The sequence below is a fragment of the Notamacropus eugenii genome, chromosome 3 (assembly GCF_028372415.1).
Source record: "Notamacropus eugenii isolate mMacEug1 chromosome 3, mMacEug1.pri_v2, whole genome shotgun sequence".
In the NCBI taxonomy this organism is placed as follows: Eukaryota; Metazoa; Chordata; class Mammalia; order Diprotodontia; family Macropodidae; genus Notamacropus; species Notamacropus eugenii.
This window is the reverse complement of record NC_092874.1, coordinates 194,298,493-194,318,227: the sequence shown is the minus strand read 5'-3', so window position 1 is coordinate 194,318,227 and position 19,735 is coordinate 194,298,493. Positions and strand designations below refer to the sequence as shown.

Sequence of the window (19,735 nt, the reverse complement as noted above, 5' to 3'; positions counted from 1 at the left end):
GTTTATCATAATGATAATTTCATCTTTCAAAATGTGGAGGAAGTGAGGGTAGTTACTATTTTGGATCTAATTTTGATATACAAAAAGGAAGTAAGTGGTTGCTGTGATACAGAAGATGAGGACTTTGGAGGCAAGTGATCATTCCCTTTAAGAATCTGTTGGAGAGAACGAGCAGAAAGATGGGCATAGTCTTAATGTCTTTAGGATTTGAAAGAGATCATAAAAGGCATTGGTAGGTCCAATGGCCTAAAATGTTACAGAGAATGCCAATCCAACAGGAAATTCTATTTTTTTTTTTTAGAAATTTATTTGATTTTAATTTTCAACATTTACTTCCATAATCTTTGGAGTTTTAAGTTTTCTCTGCCTCCCTTCCCTCCCCCTAACTAGGGCATGATGTGCAATCTGATAAAGGCTCTACATACACATTCTTATTAAACACATCTTCACATTAGTCATCCAACAGGAAATTCTAAAGATACAATAGAAATAATTTTGATGATAAAGAAAAAGATAATATGCCTAAAGAGACTGACATAAATGTACTGGGAACTCAATGATTGGTTATTTTTTTTTTAAATCATTACTCTATTTAGCTTATACATTCTTTTCTTTTTAAATTTTGAGTTGAAAATTCTTTTCCTCCCTCCCACCCTCTTCCCCACCCACTGAGAAAGCAACAATGTGATATCAATTACACATGTGAAATCATGTAAAACATATTTCCATATTAGCCATATTTCAAAAAAAAGCAAGAAAAATAAGGAAAGTAGGAAAATTATACTTCAATTTGTACTCAGTTTATCAGTTCTCTCTCTGGAGGTGGACAGTATTTTTTCATCATGATTCCTTTGGAATTGTCTTGGATCCGTGTATTGATTAGAGTAGCCAAGTCTTTCACAGTGATCAACTTACATTTTAAAAATGTTATTTATTATTTTTTTTTATCAACTTACATTTTAAAGACATGTATAGAAGATGGGCTGCTAGGTGGTGCAGTGGATAGAGTGCTGGCCCTGGAGTTGGGGAATCTAGCCTCAGACACTTACTAGCTGTGTGACCTTGAGCAAGTCACTTAACCTTATAAAATAAAGCCTCAGTTTCCTCATCTATAAAATGACCTGAAGAAGGAAGCAGTAAACCACTCTAGCATCTTTGCCAAAGAAACCCCAAGTGGGGTCACAAAGAGTTGGACATGATAGAAGCTAGTGAACAGCAAAAATAGATGATGAGTAATACATAACACATAACAGAGGATGAATGAAAAAGACCAGGACAGTCCAGCAAGGAAAGTGTCCAGATCCCAAAATCTCAGGATGTGACCGGCTATGAATCCTAAGGAAAACAAACAAACAAACAAACAAAGACTTTTCTAGTTACGTTGGGAATAGAAGGAGGATTCAATAAGGAATAATATCATTGTTTAGGGTTGACGGAACCATGACAACAGGTGACCATCTCTATGGTCAGAATTTAACATTGCCACAATGACTTAAGGTTTCCTTTGAGTTCTTGTGGCTATTATAGCTTTTTGGAATGAAGTTTTTGTTCCTATCCTGTTCAAAGGGTAATAATAATTTCAAAAAGGAAATTGTATTAGAGATTTATATAGTAGGATTATAGCTTTCATTGTATTATCTTCTTAAATTATAACAATAACAACATGAGAACATTTAGCCTATCCTTAACGAGTTTAATTCACTAGCCTCAGATAAGCTTTATCTCAGGCACCTTAAAGAACTGTGAGATATCATTGCTGACCCCCAGTCAGGGATCTTTCAGATCTTGTGCAGAATGAGACTTGCCATGGAATCATGATAGACAAATGTGCTCATTTTCAAGAAAAAGCTAGTGAGCCTGATTTTAATTTCTGGCAAGATTCTAGGATGTAGTATGAAAGAAATGTTGAGTATTTAGAGAGTAAACCTTTAAGCTATTATGTTTTAATTAACAACAAGTAATGCTGAGATAACCTCTCTCTCTCTCCATTTTAAAATAATAACTATACTAGCAGATCAAAAGCATTCTGTGGACATGATATACCTAGGTTTCTCCAAAGAATTTGAAAGTTTCTCATTCTGGCTTTGTGGATAAGATCGAGAGATGTGTTGCAGGTGATCCCAGTATCACCATTAACAAACCAGCGTCAGCTTGGAGAGATTCTCTATGAATCTGGATTTGTCCCTAAGCTGTTCAATATTTTAAAAATTAAATCTTAAGATGTTATGTAAATAAACATTATCTGGTATGAAGATGATAACTTTTGGCACTGAAAATAGGAAATGGATATCAGAAAAGACAGTGACAGACCATTTTTATTTCCTAAGAAGATTTTAACCAATGTGGATTTTATACAACAAAGAGACCAAAAAAGCCTACCTTCTTTTTGCCAATTTGATAAATAATGGTAGGTTGAGGACAGTGTCAGTTCATGTATGGGCTCGTTTGTAAGATCATTATGGAAAAGGATGTTGAAAAATGATGAGTGGTTTATCACCCCATAAAATAAAGACAAGCAGTGAAGGGAAAAAAAAAAGATTCCATGAAACTTGGTGAGAGACTCAACTAAGCAAAGAGGTTCTGAAGGTATATAAGGAGGAAACTGGCAAGGCAACAAACAAATGAAAGGAAAGATTTCAAAATATTTTTGTAACAAAAAATTTTCTCCATTAGTTGTAATAGAGTCACCATATTTGAACAACAACAATGATAATGCCTGACTTTAAGGTATCCAAAGCACTTTATGTATGATAACATGTGCATATTATTATATGTAACTAATATGTGCATTTGATTCTCACAACAACCCTTTAAGGTAAGTGCTATTTTATACCCATTTTACAGATAAGAAAACTGAGGCAGAGAGAAACTAAGTGACTCGCCCAGAATCATATAGCTAACAAGAGACAGAGGCAAGATTGGAATCCAGGTCTTCTTGACTCTAAGTCCAATATGCTGTCCACTACAATGTGCTTCCTTAATTATACATGACTGGAGAAGAAGATGGGTTGTTCATATGGCAAGAGGGAAAGATAACTGATGTCCTTCATTGCTACCTACACACACTGTGGAGGATATATAGAAAGACATAGATAAGGATGTTGTAGAGTCATTTTGTCAGATGAGTCTGACACTTCATGACCATATTTGGGGTTTTCTTGGCAAAGATACTAGAGTGGTTTGCCATTTCTTTCTCCAGCTCATTTTACAGATGAAGAGACTGAGGCAAATAGGGTTAAGTGACTTGTCCAGGGTCAGCGTCTTAGGACAGATTTGAATTCACAAAGAGGAGTCTTCTTGGATCCAGACCCCAAACTCTATCCACTGTGTCTCCTAGCTGCCCCATAGATAAAAATGCCACAGAAGAGGTCATGGGCTGGCATAGAGTGATAGGGCAATCAGTCACATTGAATGAAATACCTGCCTTGATTATATCACAGATCCACTGAAGTATCAAGATTTTATCACTCACTTGAAAGAAGCATAGATGGAATGCTTTTCTAATTCTTGGAGACATGAAGCTGAGAGGTATAGTTAATATATTGGATAACAGTCAGGATCCAAAAAAGGTAATCATGAGTTAGAGAGGATGGGTTAAATTCAATAATACGAAATTTAATTGGGATAAATGTAAACTTTTATTTCTGAGTTCAGCTAATCAACCTCACAAGTACAGGTTAAGAGCAGCAAGTCTAGACAATAGTTTATTTGAAAAAGATCTGATGGTTTTGGTGGACCGACATGTGAAATAATTCACTATGATTGCAGAGTATAATGTGGCAGTCAAAAAAGGCAAATGTAATCATGGGATACTTGTGATGCATCATTCCCAGAATGAGGGAGGTGATAGATTCTCAGTAGACTCTGACCTGATCAGAACACACATAGAGTATTGTGTATAGCTCTGGGTACCATCTTTTAGGACAGACATTGTCAGCATCAAGTGTGTTGAGAGGAATGTTACCAGGATTGTGAGGGGTCTGAAAATGACCAGCTATAGGAGCATCATTTGGAAGAACTGGGATATTTAATCTGAAGAAGAGGAGATTCAGGTGACCTGAAAGAAGTCATGATTTGTCTTCAGCTCTTTGAAGGGCTGTTATGTAGAAGAGTCAAGATGAGACTTACTCTTCATGTCCCCCAACTGTAGAATAAACATGAGGACTTCAGAGAAATTGATTTAGGCTCAGTATGAGGAGAAACTTACTAATACTTGGAGTAATCAAAAGGTGGAATGGTCTGCTTCAGGATGCAGTAAGGGTTTAGACATGGTTTGGATTCAATGGCTTTTGAGATCTCTTTCAACTTACAGATTTTCTCTGAAGTCATTTAACCTCTATATAATTTTTCTTATTTGTAAGATGTCACTTAACCTTATTTGCCTCAGCTTCCCCATCTCTAAAATGAGTTGGAGAAGGAAATGGTAAATCACATTAGTCTCTCTGCTAGTCTCAAAATTTTCTCCCTCCTTCCTTTTCCTCCCGAAGAGAGCAAGCAATCTGAGATAGGTTATACATGTACAATCATGTTAAGCTTATTTCCTCATTAGTCGTGTTGTGAAAGAAGAATCAGAATCAGAGCAAAAGGGGAAAATCATGAGAAAAATCAACAACCAAAAAAGGTGAAAATAGTATGCTTAGATCTGCATTCAAACTCCATAGTTCTTTCTCTGGATGTGGATAACATTTTCCATCATGACTCTTGTACTGCTGTCGCTCCCTCTTTCTTCTCTCTTTTTTAATCTTGCCTCCTCTCCCTCTTTCTTTCCCTTCATCTCTTCCCCTCTCTCTTCTTTCTTTCTGTCCCTTTGTAATCCTTTTAATTTCCCCTTTCCTTTTCTCCTTCTAATTTCCTTTCTTCTGCTTCTTTTCTTTCTTTTTCTCCTCTTTCTCCTCCTCTTCCTTGTTCTCTTTCTTCTCCTCCTCCTTCTTCTTATCCTCTTTCTCCTCCTCTTCCTCCTCCTCCTTCTCATTCTCCTCTTCCTCCTCTTCTTCCTCCTTCTCTTCCTTCTTCTCCTTATTCTCCTTTTTCTCCTCTTCTTCCTCCTTCTCTTTCTTCTTTTTCTCTTCATTCCACTCCTTCCCCTCTTCTTCCTTGTCTTCTTCCTCCTCCTCCTTTTTCTTTTTCTTCTTCTCCTTTTTCTTTCTCCTCCTCTTCCTCCCTCTCTTTCTTCTTCTCCTTCTCCTTTTTCTTCTCCTTGTTCTTTTTCTCCTCCTCTTCTTCTCCTTTTCCTTCTTTTTTCCTCCTTCTGTTCTCATGTTCTTGTTCCTCCTCCTCTCTCTTCCATTTTTCTCTTCCTCCACCTCTTTTTCCACCTGCCTCTCTCTCTTCTCCCTTTTTCCTTTCTCTCCTTTTGCTGTTGCTTTCCTTTCCCCAGCAGCTTAATTGTCTTGCCGTCATTGTTAATCCATCTAGGAATTATCCAATCTTGAAGTACTCCTCAAGTTGCTAATCCAAAGGTTACCCCAAATAAAGGAGGGATTTCTGCCCTCAGAACCTCATTCTGCAGTGCTAATGGTTGAATGGGAGACTGACATAGAAGCAGACTTACCTAAAGGGAAGAGATGTATTGAGATGTGATGGGGCAGGCACATCTGGTGACTCCTCTCTGTTCCAAACCTTGTTCCATAGGCATTTTGACCTCTGACCCCTACAACTTTGCCAACTCCTGGGCCTTACGTGGTGCAGAGCATGGGTGTAAGCGAGTCTCTCTTCCAAGTGGCACATGCAATATCTCTTCTGTGGAGATGGAGAAGGTAGGTGCTATCTACTATGGGGCTGGCATGGGCAAGTGTTTCCATCAGCAAAATTGATGTCATATATATTATGTAGGTGTACACACACACACATACACACACATGTGGGAGTAATAGAATTGGTTCATACTGACTTACCAGAGATGATTGTTAAGTTTTCATTTTGAGCATTAATGACTTGGAAGTCAGCAAAAGTTACATACTAGGATTTGAATTATTTTTTTGTTTGTTCTTTAGACTTAAAAAAAACTGAAGGAGAAAATGTTAATCATAAAGATTATACTTAAATGTGTCATGTGTACACTCCCCCCCCCCCCCAGAAAGCTGATTGTTAAAAATTTATCAGCATGGCCCTGCACCACACACATGTATAGTAGGCATATCAAAAATATGCTTATATGTCATGTGCTCTTGGGCAAGTCAGATTTCTTTACTAAATTCCTGTTGTAACTTTTGAAAAGTGAGGGGATGGACTAAGTGATCTCTGAGGTCTTTTTCATCCTTCAAAGCCCATTTCTGTGACTGAAGACTCCACTGTGTCAGCTAAGTACCTTAGAAAGGAATATTCTATTTCTTAAATTAGATTTTCATTTTTATTATTATGAACTTCACAAACATTTCCAAGTATCAAGAACAGAAAAAGGAGATTATAAATGAAACTGTAAATCCCTATTAATTACAGCTAAAAAAGGTATATTGCAGTATTCCGATGCTTGCCCTGTTTGTGCATGTCCCCTTCTGAAACTTTCTTCTACTTTCTTCTGTGTACTTTTAAAATGTTCCATTGACCCTTTTTTCATCATTTTTTGCATCATTATCACTATTCCCCCTCTCTTCTCCTTCCCTGTAAAAAAAAACCTCCCCATAATAAATAAGCATACTCAAGCAAAACAAATCATGTCTAAAATGTATATTTCATTCTGTATCTCGGGTCTGTCACTTTTCTGCTAAGAGCTGGGAAGCGAGTCATTATCAGTCTTTGGAAGTCCTGATTGGATGATTACAATGTATGACAACACTGGTCATAGTTCTCAAGAAAACATGATTTCCTTTACAGTGTTTTAATCATTATACAAATTGTTTTCCAAGTTTTGGTCACTTCGTGTCACTTCACGTAAGTTGTCTCAGGTATCTCTGTATTCATCTTTCATGATTTTCTTTTGGGTTCAATAGCATTCTAGTATATTCACGTAGCATAATTTGAGCACAATTCAAGATTTAGCCATTCATCTATTGATGGAAACCACCTTAATTTCCAAATTTTTGCTACAACAAAAATGTTGTTATAAATATTTTGGGACATTTGGGACTTCTCTTTCTCCAATTTCTCTGAAATATATGTTTAGTAGTGGCATTTCTGGGACAAGAGGTATGGTGATTTTGGGGGTCAGAGTTACAATTTGCTTTCTGGAAATGTTGGACCAGTTTGCAGCCCCACTAAGAGTTATTAGTGTAGCATTCTTACCATAGCCACTTCAACAACTGTCATTTTAATTTTTTTTTGCCATCTTTGGTGATATGATGAGTATGATTTAGAACCTCAGAATTGTTTTAATTTATATTTTTGTTATTAGTATTTTGAAGGATCATTTTATATGGTTGTTGGTGTTGCATTTCTTCTTTTGAAAACTTTGTGTTCATAGCCTTTAGCCATTTAGAATTTCTATTGTTTTTTTTTTTTTAGGCAATCAGGGTTAAGTGACTTGCCCAGGGTCACACAACCAGTAAGTGTCTGAGGTAGGATTTGAACTTGGGGTCCTCCTGACTCCATAGTGCTCTATCTACTATGCCACCTTCTGCCCCTATTATTCTTATATATTTGGGTCAATCCCCATATGCCTCGAATCTTAGACCTTTATCAGAGAAAACTGCTGAAAAGATTTTCCCAGTTTATTGTTTCTCTTTTAGTACTAATTGAATTGATTTTGCTTTGTGATAAAAATCTCAATTTTCTATAGTCAAAATTACCCATTTTATCCCTTTTCATCCTCTCTTAGCCCTTATTTATTAAAGAACTCTTTCTCTATCCAAGGGTATGAAAGAAAGGAATCTCTTTGTCTGATCTCCTTATTTGTATATGCTGTGACTTTTTATGTTTAGATATCCATTTATTGCTTATTGTGGTACATGGTGTGAGATGTAACCCTAATTTCTTCCAGAATGGGATGAATATTGAGATAAGAGAAAATGAGGTCTTGCAACACCAGGTCAGAGGGTAGCTAATGGAGAGGATGGGGGGCAAGTAATGGAGGTTGGGAAGTAAATAAAGATCACTGAAAATGTTTCTCTACTTCAGAATTTTGGCCTATAGAGCAAGCCCTTCTAAAAATCTTTCTGTACACTAACTTCCTATCTTGTTTCCCAGTCCTTGGGAATTTTACTAGAGACTCCCCTCCCCCCACCCCCCCAAGTCAAAACACTGTCTAGGCCTACTGCTCATCACGATTCTACAAAGCATGGAGGAAGTAAAGCTAGCTTCTTTCGGCTTCTAATTTAGAGCTGGGTGAAGCTGAGGTAATATGTATTTGTGATTTTCCTCAGGTCTATTGGGCACTGAATCTTGACTCTCAAGTCTGTCCTGCTAACCACTGTGACCCTTTTGTAGTTTACAGTGGAGACTTGTGGTACCTATGGTATCTTGTATCCAGGAAAGGAGCAAGGACAGAGATTATATGAGTTATTCTGATGGAGAATATAAATTTGGCTTTTTAGATCTGGAAATTATGTCTATGAAGATGGAAGATGGAAGAGAGAGGAGTTCAGTTTGGTTTAGTAGAAAGACTGGATTTGGAATCAGAGAATATTGGTTGGAATCCCGAGTGCTATTGCCTCTCTGGTTTTGGGGCAGATTATTCTACCTTTCTGTGCCTCAGTCTTCCCATCTATTAAATGAGGGGATGGGCCAGATAATCTTTAAATTTCTGTTCTCAAATCCTATGAGGTGAAGGAAAAAGAAGTAAATGGGTTTCTGATGTTGAATTTAATGTTGCAGGGGAGCCTAGGCAGGGAAACCCTCACTTTAGCCTCCTCCGCCTAGCAACCAGAGATGTGGTTAGGGCTGAACTGGGAGACAAGTGCTGCACTTATCTGATTATTTTAAAAAACAGACAAAAGAAACTCACCCTTCACCACAAGGCCCCTGGGTACTTCCACAGAATGGGAACATGTGGGTACAGTAACAAGGCCACCTGGCTGGTTTCTTTCCTGGAATCAACCTGGTGTCTTCCATTAAATTTCCACTGCCCACCAATCTCTCTGCCTTTACCCTTTATTCATCCCTAACTTCCACCTAGCCAGCCTTATTGCTGATAGATGCTAGGGCTCAGCATTGCCTGTCTCATAATGAACCACGGCCTGCGTCCTGGGATTTGCAGAGGCCTGCTGCTAGTGCAATGAGGAGAAGGATGCAGCTCTGGCCAGCTCCTACTAATGGCGCTTGGAGCCTGAAACATATAATTAGATCAATTAAACTGATCCACTCAGCTAGGTGGCTCAGAGAAATCTGGTCTCACTTAACTTTATTTGCCTCAATTTCCTCATCTGTAAAATGAACTGGAGAAGGAAATGGCAAACCACTCCAGCATCTTTGCTGAAAAAACTCTAAATGAGGTCACAAAGAGTTGGTCCCAGTTAAAACTACTAGGCTTAGCTCTTCCTCACCATCCCTAAGCCCCATCACCAAGTCTCAGGAAGGAGAACTGTCCATTCACCCTCAGGGCCCATGTAGCTGGTATAGGAACTTCCATTTCCCTGCAAAGGTACTTTTAGTACTAATTTTACCCTGATTTCCCATGTATAAATATGCTGGACGAAGCTCTCCTCCAGTGCCTTCTTGCTGCCTCTCACACACAACATCTCTTCTATCCCCATGCCTTTTCACATGTTGGAACATATTCCTTCCTCATCTCTGCCTCTCGGAATCTCTAGTTTTCCTTCAAAGCTCACCTCAGACACCGCCTTCTAACCTGAGGTCTTTCCCAATCCCTTCCATCCTCCAACTTCTAGCGCCTCTCCTCCGATTACTTTGTGTTTCTCTTGTATTTGTTTTGTTTATACTTACCTATTTTTATGTTGTCTTTTCCAGTGGATTGGGAGTTTCTCAGTGGCACTATTACTTTTGTCTTTGTACCCTCAGTGTTTAACTGGTGTGATTTTATGGACAAGGAATTTGAGCAATAAAAGAGACCTTGGTGGCTATTGAACTCAACGTGTACATGAGAGAAATCCATATTATAATGTCCCATGCAAGTGGATGCACGACTTCTACTTGGAGACTTCTAATGAGGGGAAAGCCATCCCCTCTTGAGGTAGCCCACACCCCTTTTAGGTAGCCCTGGTAGGAAGTCTTTTCTGATCAAACATAAATTTACCTCTTCGTAAATCTTACCCATTGCTCCTGGCTCTGCCCTTTAGGGTCATGTGGCATAGGTCAAATCCCTCCTCTGACAGGCCATCAAATACTTGAAGACATCTATGGTATCCTCTTGGAGTCTTTTCTCCTCCAGACTTAATATACCAAGTTCTTTCAACCAACCCTTATACTTCTCAGACTCAAGGACCTTCTCTATTCTGCTTTCTCTGCTCCAGAGGGACATTCTCCAATTCATCAATGACCTTAAACTGAGGTTTCCATAATACTATGAATGAAGTCTGAGGAGTGCAAAGTATAATGTGACTATGGCCTCCCTAATTCTGGAAGTTCTGACCCTCAATGCAGCCCACCACTGAATTTGCTTTTTTAGCAGACAACTTCACATGACTGACTCCTATGGAGGTGCAGTACACTAAACTCCCAAGATCCTTCTCAGAACAAACCATATCTAGCCATGTCTTTCCCATCTTATATTTGTGGACTTGATTTTTACTCCAAAGGCAAGACTTTACATTCATCTCCATACTGAATTTCATCTGAGTTCAGCCCAATGCTCTAGCCTGTCAAGATCCTTTAGGATTCTGTCTCGATCATCTATTACTTTATTCAAATCATGGATAAAAATATTAGACAGTACAAGACCAAGACAGATCCCTGGGTATTTCTCTGGAGACCTCCTGGCACGTATTGACGCTGACCCATTAACAACTACCTTTGAATCAGGCCATCCGCCCTCTTATGAATTCATCTGATTGTACGATCACCTAATTCATCTCTCTCCAGCTTTTTTCCCAGGAGAACAGTAGGAAATTCTTCATGAAAATCTTTCCAAAAATCTAGACAAAACATATCCAGAACATTTCTCTCATTGACTGGTTTAGTAATTTCATCAAAAAAGGAAATAAGGGTAGCCTGACATGACAATTGTCCTTGATGAAGGCATAATAGTGCTTGGTAATCACTGCTTCCCTTTCTAAATATTTACCAACCATCATTTTAGTGATCCTTTTCCAAAATTTCTCAGGAATTGAAGTCAAACATTGCCCTCTAGTTTGTAAACCTTGGTCCTCCACCCGCTTTATGAAAATCAGGACAAAATTTGTCTTTCTTGCAGTGCCTATTCTATTTTCTGTGATCTTTCAAATACTGCTGAAAGTGGTTTAGCAATCACATCTGCAAATTCTTTCCATACCTGGGGATATCGTTCATCTGGGCTAGGTGACTTGAATCCATCAAAGGCACCTCAGTGTTCTCTTACTGTCTCCATGTTTACCTTTGGTACTACCTCCCTGTTAATCAGTTTTTCTTCTCTCATTTCCAATGCAAAGGTCATTCAATTTTGCAGAGAAAACCGGAAAAGGATAAGAACTGAGCAAGCCTCCCTTCTCTCTTTTTGTCAGTTAACCTCAACTCAACCACCACAAGCAAACATCCTTTCCTTTCTTTGATCCTACTTTTTCTCCTAAAATAGCTAAGAAAAATCTCTTGCTGTCAATAGTTTCCCCCACTGGCCTCAGTTCATTTTGAACTTTAGTATTCCTATCATAATTTTGCAGAACTGTGCCATTCTCTTATTTTTAATCTTTCCTTACCTGGCCTTGCTTCTATCTTTTACACATTTATTTTTTCAAATGTAAGTTGATTGGTAAATTCCATGTGTCTCTTCACACAAACCCCATTTTTCTTCCTTGTTGAAATTGTTTTTCATAATGTTGCCCAAATTTTGTTTTTAAGCATCTCATATCCTGGTCACTTCTGATCCTGGACTAGAAGCTTCTTGATGTCCAGCTGAGTACTTTTCTTCCACCATTGTGCTATTTCTATTTATCTGTAAAATAAGGCAGTATGGACTAAGGGATCTCTAAGTTCCTTTTCAGATCTAATGTTCTCTAATTTTCTTATTTTATATATTACCCTGGGAGTCCTTGAAGTTGACTGACCCTTGTTACACAGCCCAGAGTGGGTCTAGTAGTCTAGAATCCTTCCCTTGGGGCTTGTGAGGGAAGTTTATCGCACGATTGAAGAGAAAAAATATAGGCCCTCCCTCAATTCCTCTATAACTTGTCTTCATTCTCACCCAGACTCTGTGGACATAGACATGATCTAATAAGCCTTAGTTGGAGAGTCTTATGGAGGGTGGTACCTGGCATATAGTAGGCATGTAATAAGAAAACCCATTTGAGGTTTTCTTGGCAAAGATACTGGATTGATTTCCCATTTCCTTCTCCAGCTCATTTTATAGATGAGAAAACTGAGGCAAACAGGGTTAAGTGACTTGTCCAGGGTCATACAGCTAGTAAGTGTCTGAGGACAGATTTGAACTCAGGAAGACACGTCTTCCTGAACCAAGGCCTGACACTCTATCCACTGCATCACCTAGCTGCCCTCCTGTTTCTGACTTACTCATTTAATGATAGCCTTTCAGTGTCTTTGGAGCAAACTGACCTCCTGAATTAAGGGGGTCCTGAAATATTCTGGCTTGATTATAAACCAATCACCTGAGCTATACATAAAACCCCATTTATGAACAGGTTGTGTTGCCCTATGTAAGCCAATCCAATTTGTTTTGCAAGTCAATAGCTTGAAACTTGGAATGTGTTTTCTAACAGAAACAGTGCTTACAAATGGTGGCGAGGTTTCCACATGAGCTTAGTAAAGCTTAATTAACTCCTAATGTTGCTTGTGGTAGTACTAACTATGCTAACCTGCCTTCTGAGTGTGGGGTACTAAGCCATATGGTGCAGGAGGACTGGGAAAGGGGGAGGAAAAAGGCAGGCGAATGGAGAGGGAAAGGAAGAAGAGGCTGGAGAAGAAAGAAGCTTCTTAGAACCACAGTTAGGAATTCCAGCTCCCAGAGCCAATATCATTCTCTCCCTCTCACCTTTTATATGACTGCCATTCCAATTTAGGCCTTTATCTCTTACTGGGAATATGGTGATAATCTCCTGATTGGTCTCCCTACTTCCAGACTCTTCCTTCTACAATTCATTCTGCACAGAGCTGCCAAAATAATATTCCTTGGTTATGAGCTTGAACCCACCACTCAGCTGCTCAAAAACCTTCAATAGCTCACTGTTGCCTCAAGGATAAAAGCCAAACTCTTTAGGCCAGCATTCACATTGTGGCCTTCTACAGTCTGCTTCCAGCCTTCCTTTCTAGCCCAATTTTATATTATATTATATTTGTATAGAATTCATTCATTCTATGTTTCAGCAAAATTGACTATTGCTAGTTTTCTCCTACTCTTAATGTTTTATCTCCCAGCTCCCCACCTCACTTGGGATGTTGTACATACCTGTCATGTATTCCTTCCTCAATTCTGCCTCCATGAATCGTTCTCTTCTTTCAGGGATCAGCTCAGGGGTCACTTCTTTCTTGAAAGGTTCCCCCAGTTATTAGCTCATTCTCTCTCCCTCTTCAGATTAATGTATGTTATATTTATCTAAGTTTACAGTTCTGTCCTTCAGTAGAATATCAGTTCCTGGAGGGCTATGTCACTTTCTCTTGTTATTTTTGTTTTTTGTATCCCTAATACCTAGCACAGTACTTTGTAAAAAGTAGGTGTTTAACAATTAATTGATTAACCAACAAGTATTTATCAAGCCAGGTATTCAGCTAGGCTCTGGAAATAAAAAGACAAAAGGAAACAGTTCCTATCCTCATAAAACTTACATTTTAAGAGGGGAGACAATGTGTATACATCATCAGCTACAAACATATGCAAAAGAAATATGTTCAAGATAAATAAATAGAGGTAACATATAGCCCAGTGAGCCTGGAGTCAGGAAAACCAGAGTCCAAATCCAGTCTCAGACATTTACTAGCTGTATGACCTGTAAGCAAATCACTTAACTTCTGCCTGCCTCAGTTTCCTCAACTGTAAAATAAGGCTAATATAATAGCACCTACTTCTCAGAGCTGTTATAAAAATCAAATGAGATAATATTTTCAAAGTGCTTAGCCTGGTATGCAGTAAGTGCTTAATAATTGCTTGTTTCCTTCTCTCCACTCCCCCCACCCCAATATGTAGGGGGTGCAGAGAGGCAGAGCTGGGTTTAACATAGATTTCTTGAATTGAACTGACTTACCTGTCACCCAGCATCAACAAAAGACATAGGCTCAGAGGGAAAACATTGTCTGTCTCTTTCAGCCAGTACCTTTGGCTGACTCCAGCTGTTTGCCTAGTACTCATTTAGTCCCCAAGGTGCATTTAATGTTCCTAACAACCATCCTCCTGGCAATGTTGGCTCTCAGGCGCTTCAGACTGTGTCAGGACCTCCAAACACTCAGTCATTTCCCTCAGTGAACCAAGACCTCCCTGTTCAGAACTTTTAGCAGCAGGTTGTTTACTGGGAAGGGAGGCCTTGCCCTGTGTAAGTCAATTCAACTGGACTCGGCCAAAAGAGGAAATACATAATTGGTTGAGAAAGACAATGAAATCTCCTGGGAAGTGATTACTAATTATCTTCTGAACTATTTGTAGCAACTTGGTTCCACTTAGGGACTTGATTCAAAAGCTCGTAATATTAAAGGAGGCTTGTCCCATGGATTTTAAACTCCAGTACGCCGTGGTCCTCTTAGAATATAAAGGCTGTGTGCCTAACAGAGTATGCGTGTGTTCATCCTTCATTGCCGAACAAGACTATGCCATCAGAGAAATAATGACATGACTTGCACTTGACTTTGTTTTGAGTGAGGGAGGGCTGTGCAGGTCACCAGCCTCACTGCTCCTCCAGAACCATCTGAATCCAGTGACTAGATATTCATCAGGATGACTGGAGATAACCCAGGATGAGGCAATTGGGGTTAAATGATTTACCCAAGGTCACACAGCTAGTGAGTGTCAAGTGTCTGAGGTGAGATTTGAACTCAGGTCCTCCTGACTCCTGCACTGGTGCCCTATCCAATGCACCACCTAGCTGCCCGAACACAGTGTTTACTAGCTTGGGCAAGTCCCTTAACTGGCCTGTCTCAATTTCTTCATTTGTGAAAATGAAATCCTAGCATTTACATTATCTACCACATCCAGCTGTTGTGAGTTTCAAAATGTGACAACGTTCTGGAATGTTCGACTCAAATAAATATGCATTTCGCCAGTGCTTCCCTTCACCTTCCTTCACCCCTCTCCAGCTTTCTAAGAGCTAACCAGGGGATGAGCCAATTCACAGTGGGAGGTAAATACAGCTGAAGTCCTGCTACTTTTCCTTCAGGAATAAATGTTCCCTTGTCGTGCTAACAAGCCTTGGGGTTTCTCTTCAACAAAGTCTAGAGCAGCTCATTAGCCTGAAATGTAATTGTTCTGAAGTTGTTTTAGCCTTTCAGCAAAGAAAAGCCAAAGCTGTTTTGCACAGAATTTTGTGTGTATTTGCATATTTTGAATACTGTGTTCATGCATTGAAAGCCTCAGCATCCCTGGTTTCTAAATTGCCCAGAGCAGTCTCTGGGATGTCAGATGAGACTGGGCCTCTCTGAGGCCCTGGGGTACCAGGAGGCAGAGGCTCACTTAGCAACAGAGCTGAAATCATTTTCAGTCACTTTCATGTCCTTGTGTCATGCCCCCTGTGAGGAACTGACTTTTGGATTTTTAGGTTTCCTCCTCCTCCCTGACAAGGGGCAGCTAGGTGTTGCAGTAGAGAGAGTGCCAGGCCTGGAGTCAGGAAGACTTGAGTTGGAATCTGGCCTCAAACGCTTATTAGCTATGTGATCCTGTCACTTAACCCTGTTTGCCTCAGTTTCCTCATGTGTAAAATGAACTGGAGAAAAAAAATGGCAAACTGCTCTGATATCTTTGCCAAATGGGGTCCCACAAGTGAGCAACAGCAGCAACCTTCCCTATAAGAAGGGGGACTGGAACTTGACTGCTGACAATTCCCAGAGATGCAAATGAACTTGGCTAGTTGTGCATGTGCTACCCAGGGATCTAAGGATGAGGAAAAAGGAAGGGGAAGACATCCTTCTGTTTCCTGATCTAAGATCTTGGGCTCTGGGAAGAAAGAGGAAGCTAGGGAATTCAGGTGGGACCGTGCTCATAGACTAGAACTAAAAAAGAAGAGTCAGTGAAAAAGGAAAGGAGTCAAAGAAGTTCTGGCCTCGCTCTATTTCCATTTCATTAAAAGTCAGGTTTTTTTTTTTTTTTTTTTTTTTTTTTTACCACTGACTTTCAAAATTTCTGGTAACTTTGAAGCTCTCTCTCTCTTTCTCTCTCTCTTTCTCTCTCTCTCTCTCTCTCTCTCTCTCTCTCTCTCTCTCTTTCTCTCTCTCTTTCTCTCTCTCTCTCTCTCTCTCTCTCTCTCTCTCTCTCTCTCTCTCTCTCTCTCTCGCTTGTACTTATTTTGCCACCACTACGATGAAGTCATGGGAGAAACTACCTGAGACTGTCTTTGGGGAATACTGGGGAGAGGAACCCAGGGGAAAAAGGAGGTGGGGGCAAAGCCGTACTGAGTAGCAGACTGACTAAACCCCTGGGATAGAAAACTATCAGAGTTTGGGGCGGGGGGCAGTTGTACCTATGTGGGAGTGAGAAGCCTCTCTCAGGGTTTTACAACAGCAGTGCCCTCTCCTACCCCAGAGGAAAGGAGGATGTACCTTAGCTGCAAAATACCTGAAGCTTAGGGTGTTTGATTGCCATTTGTGGTCTCAGGAAGGAAGGACAAAGGGTCCATTTCATGGACAGATTTTAAGATGAACTTGTTTTAAAAGATATTTTGATAACCATTTCAATATAATTGGTTTCTTGTGGGATCCTATATGTTTTATTTTATGCATTTAAAAACATGATTCTGAGAAGGGGTGCATAGGTTTCACCAGACACCAAAGGATTCCAACACCCCAAAAGGGTGAATACCCCTTGATCTAGTTCAACCTTCTAATTTTACAGATGAGGGAGGCTAAGACTCAGAGAGTGGAAGTAATTTACCTAAGGTCACGCTTCTGTAAGGAGCAGTATCAGGGTTTGTCTCTAAATTTAATGATTCCTGTTACTAGAAACAGCTCTTTTTGAGTTCTTCCATTCAGATCCCAAAGCCTCCCATTTCTGAGTTCAGAGCTTCTGTTGTCTGGATCTCTGAAGAATAGGAATTCTATCCAAATACTGTGGAGTTCTTTCCTCATCTGGTACCAACTAAATATTGTTCCCTTTTCTTGGTCCCTAACTTCTTTCTAGGAAAACTGGCTTTCCATTTAATCTACTCCATTTAAATCTAGTTTCATCTACTCAGAAACTTTAATCTCTACTAAGGGAGACAAGGAGGCACCTCATTTATTCATTAACAATTAACCATTGAATCCCCAGATTAGATTGATGACATTCCTGTAAATATGTGAGCAGAGGGTGAGTACATTGGGAAGGATGATTCATTCAGGTGGAAGTTTTCAAGTATTTACTTGTACTATCTATACATGGATATCACTGGAGAAAGTCTTAGTGCAGTCTTAAACCATAGGAGCTTAACCTACATAACCTATTTCCTACTTAAAGAAGTACTTTAGTAGTTTGATCAACTAAAGCTTAAAACTTCAAGACTTTTGGGAGACTCTCTATTTTGTATTTACTTCTGTATATACATGTACTTCACTCAAGGGAAGTTAGATTCCTAAAGAGTGGGGTCTTCCATTTTTGGAACCCATCACAGAGCATAGTTTACAGCAGGTGATTAATAGTTGCTTATAATTTCATTGATTCAAATGAAAATATGAAATAGTTTGTAATCAGCAAGACCTAGGGAAAATAGTGTTCATAATTCATAGATTTAGAGCCAGTAGGAATCTCATAGGTCATCTAGTCCTCTTAAAATACAAATCAGCACCTTCTCTGCAAATCTATAATCTTAGAAAGTTGCCTAGTTAACAGAGAAGTTAAGTGGCTAGTCCAAAAGTGGAGCTGGGACCCGGATCCAGATCCTCTGTTTGCAAGTTCCTTGCTATCATACCATAATTTGTGAGCTAAGGGTTTTGTTGTTGACTCATTGCAGTTGTGTCTGATTCTTTGTGACCCCTTTTGGGGTTCTTGGCAAAGATACTGGAGTGGTTTTCCATTTCCCTCTCCAGCTCATTTTACAGATGAGGAAACTGAGACAAACAGACTTGCCCAGGGGTCATGCAGCTAGTAAGTGTCTGAAATTGGATTTGAACTCAGGATGATGATTCTTCCTGACTCCAGGGCTGACTCTACCCACTGAGCCACCTAACTGCTCTGAGCTAAGTGCACACAACTCTATTAGAACCTCCCTGCTCTCATTCTGGCCTATGCTTTATGCTCCCACCTGTGTGGCTCCTTTCTTCTCCACTGTGACCTTAAGATAGAAATCTGTTACCCTCCTCAGCACTCTCCACAGCAGCTCTTCTAAATACTTTCATCTCTATTTAAACCTCCTATTGTTTCCCCCTTCTCCCACCATCTCAGGTGACAACTTTGTTCCATATTTCACTGAAAAAAATTAAGGCCATTCACCATGAACCCCCTCTTTCCTTCTCTTCCCCATCATATGTCACTCATGGCTTTCTGCCACTATCTCCTTCATCCTTGTCTCTGTGAAGAGGTGGTCTTACTCCTTACCAAGGCTAACCCCTCTACATGTATAAGTGCCTGCCACATCTTTCCCCACTCTAATCTATCCTCCACTCATCTACCAAAGTTATTTTCCTAAAGTTCAGGTGTAACCATGTCATCCCCTGCTCAATAAACTTCATTGTCACCTCTGGGATAAAAAATAAAACCCTCTGTTTAGTGTTCAAAGCCCTTTATAACTTAACCCCCTCCTACCTTTCAGTCTCTTTACACCTTGTCTTCCACCATGTACTTTTCGTTCTAGTGACACCAGCCTCCTTGCTGATCTGCAAACAAGACACTCCATCTTTTGGTTCTGGGCATTTTCCCTGCTTGTGGCCTATTCTGGAGCACCCTTCCTCTTCATCTCCACCTATTGACTTCCCATAATTCTCAACTTAAATTGCACCTTCTGTAGGAGACCTATCCCAACCTCTGTTAAGTCTAATATCTTTCCACTTTTAGCTTTTGTCTACATATCCTGTATATTGCCTGTTTGCATATGTTTGTTTGCTTCCTTTTTCCCCTACTAGATTGTAAGGTCATTGAGGGCAGGGATTATCTTTTGGCTTTTTCAATATTCCTTTTTAAAATGTATATTTCATCTATCTGTCTATCCATTTATCTAGTTTTATATTCCTTAGCACTTAACCTGGAACATAGAAGGCCCTTAAGAAATGTTTACTGAGTGATCAAAAAAAGTAATGAAATCATTAGGCTTCATTAAGAGAGATATGATATCTATAATGAAGGAACTTTATTAAACTTCCTGGGTAGGACAAATTTGGTACTGTATTCAGGTCTGGGCATCATATTTTAGAAAAGACATAGAGTAAGCATGACAAGACGATACATCAGGACGCATCAGGCAGACACATCAGGATGGTAAGAGAACTGGAGAACATGCCTTACATGGATTGGGGTGAAAAAATTGGAAATGTTTATCCTGGAGAAGAGAAGAATGAAGGGAGAGATTGCTACCTATCCTCAAGAGTCTGAAGGACTGCTATATGGAAGAGACATAAAACTTGATTTGCTTGGTCCATCCAGAGGGCAGAACTA

The 19,735-nt window shown here is 39.6% G+C and overlaps 1 protein-coding gene across 1 annotated transcript in view; it reads left to right on the top strand.

The window, feature by feature from the left end:
• VWF (von Willebrand factor) overlaps positions 1 to 19,735 on the top strand; it is a 213,489-nt gene that overhangs the window by 13,053 nt on the left and 180,701 nt on the right. The window contains exon 6 of the mRNA XM_072653709.1: positions 5,632 to 5,756. Within this exon, the coding sequence (XP_072509810.1) occupies positions 5,632 to 5,756 (125 nt within the window). The remainder of the gene's footprint in view (positions 1 to 5,631; positions 5,757 to 19,735) is intronic.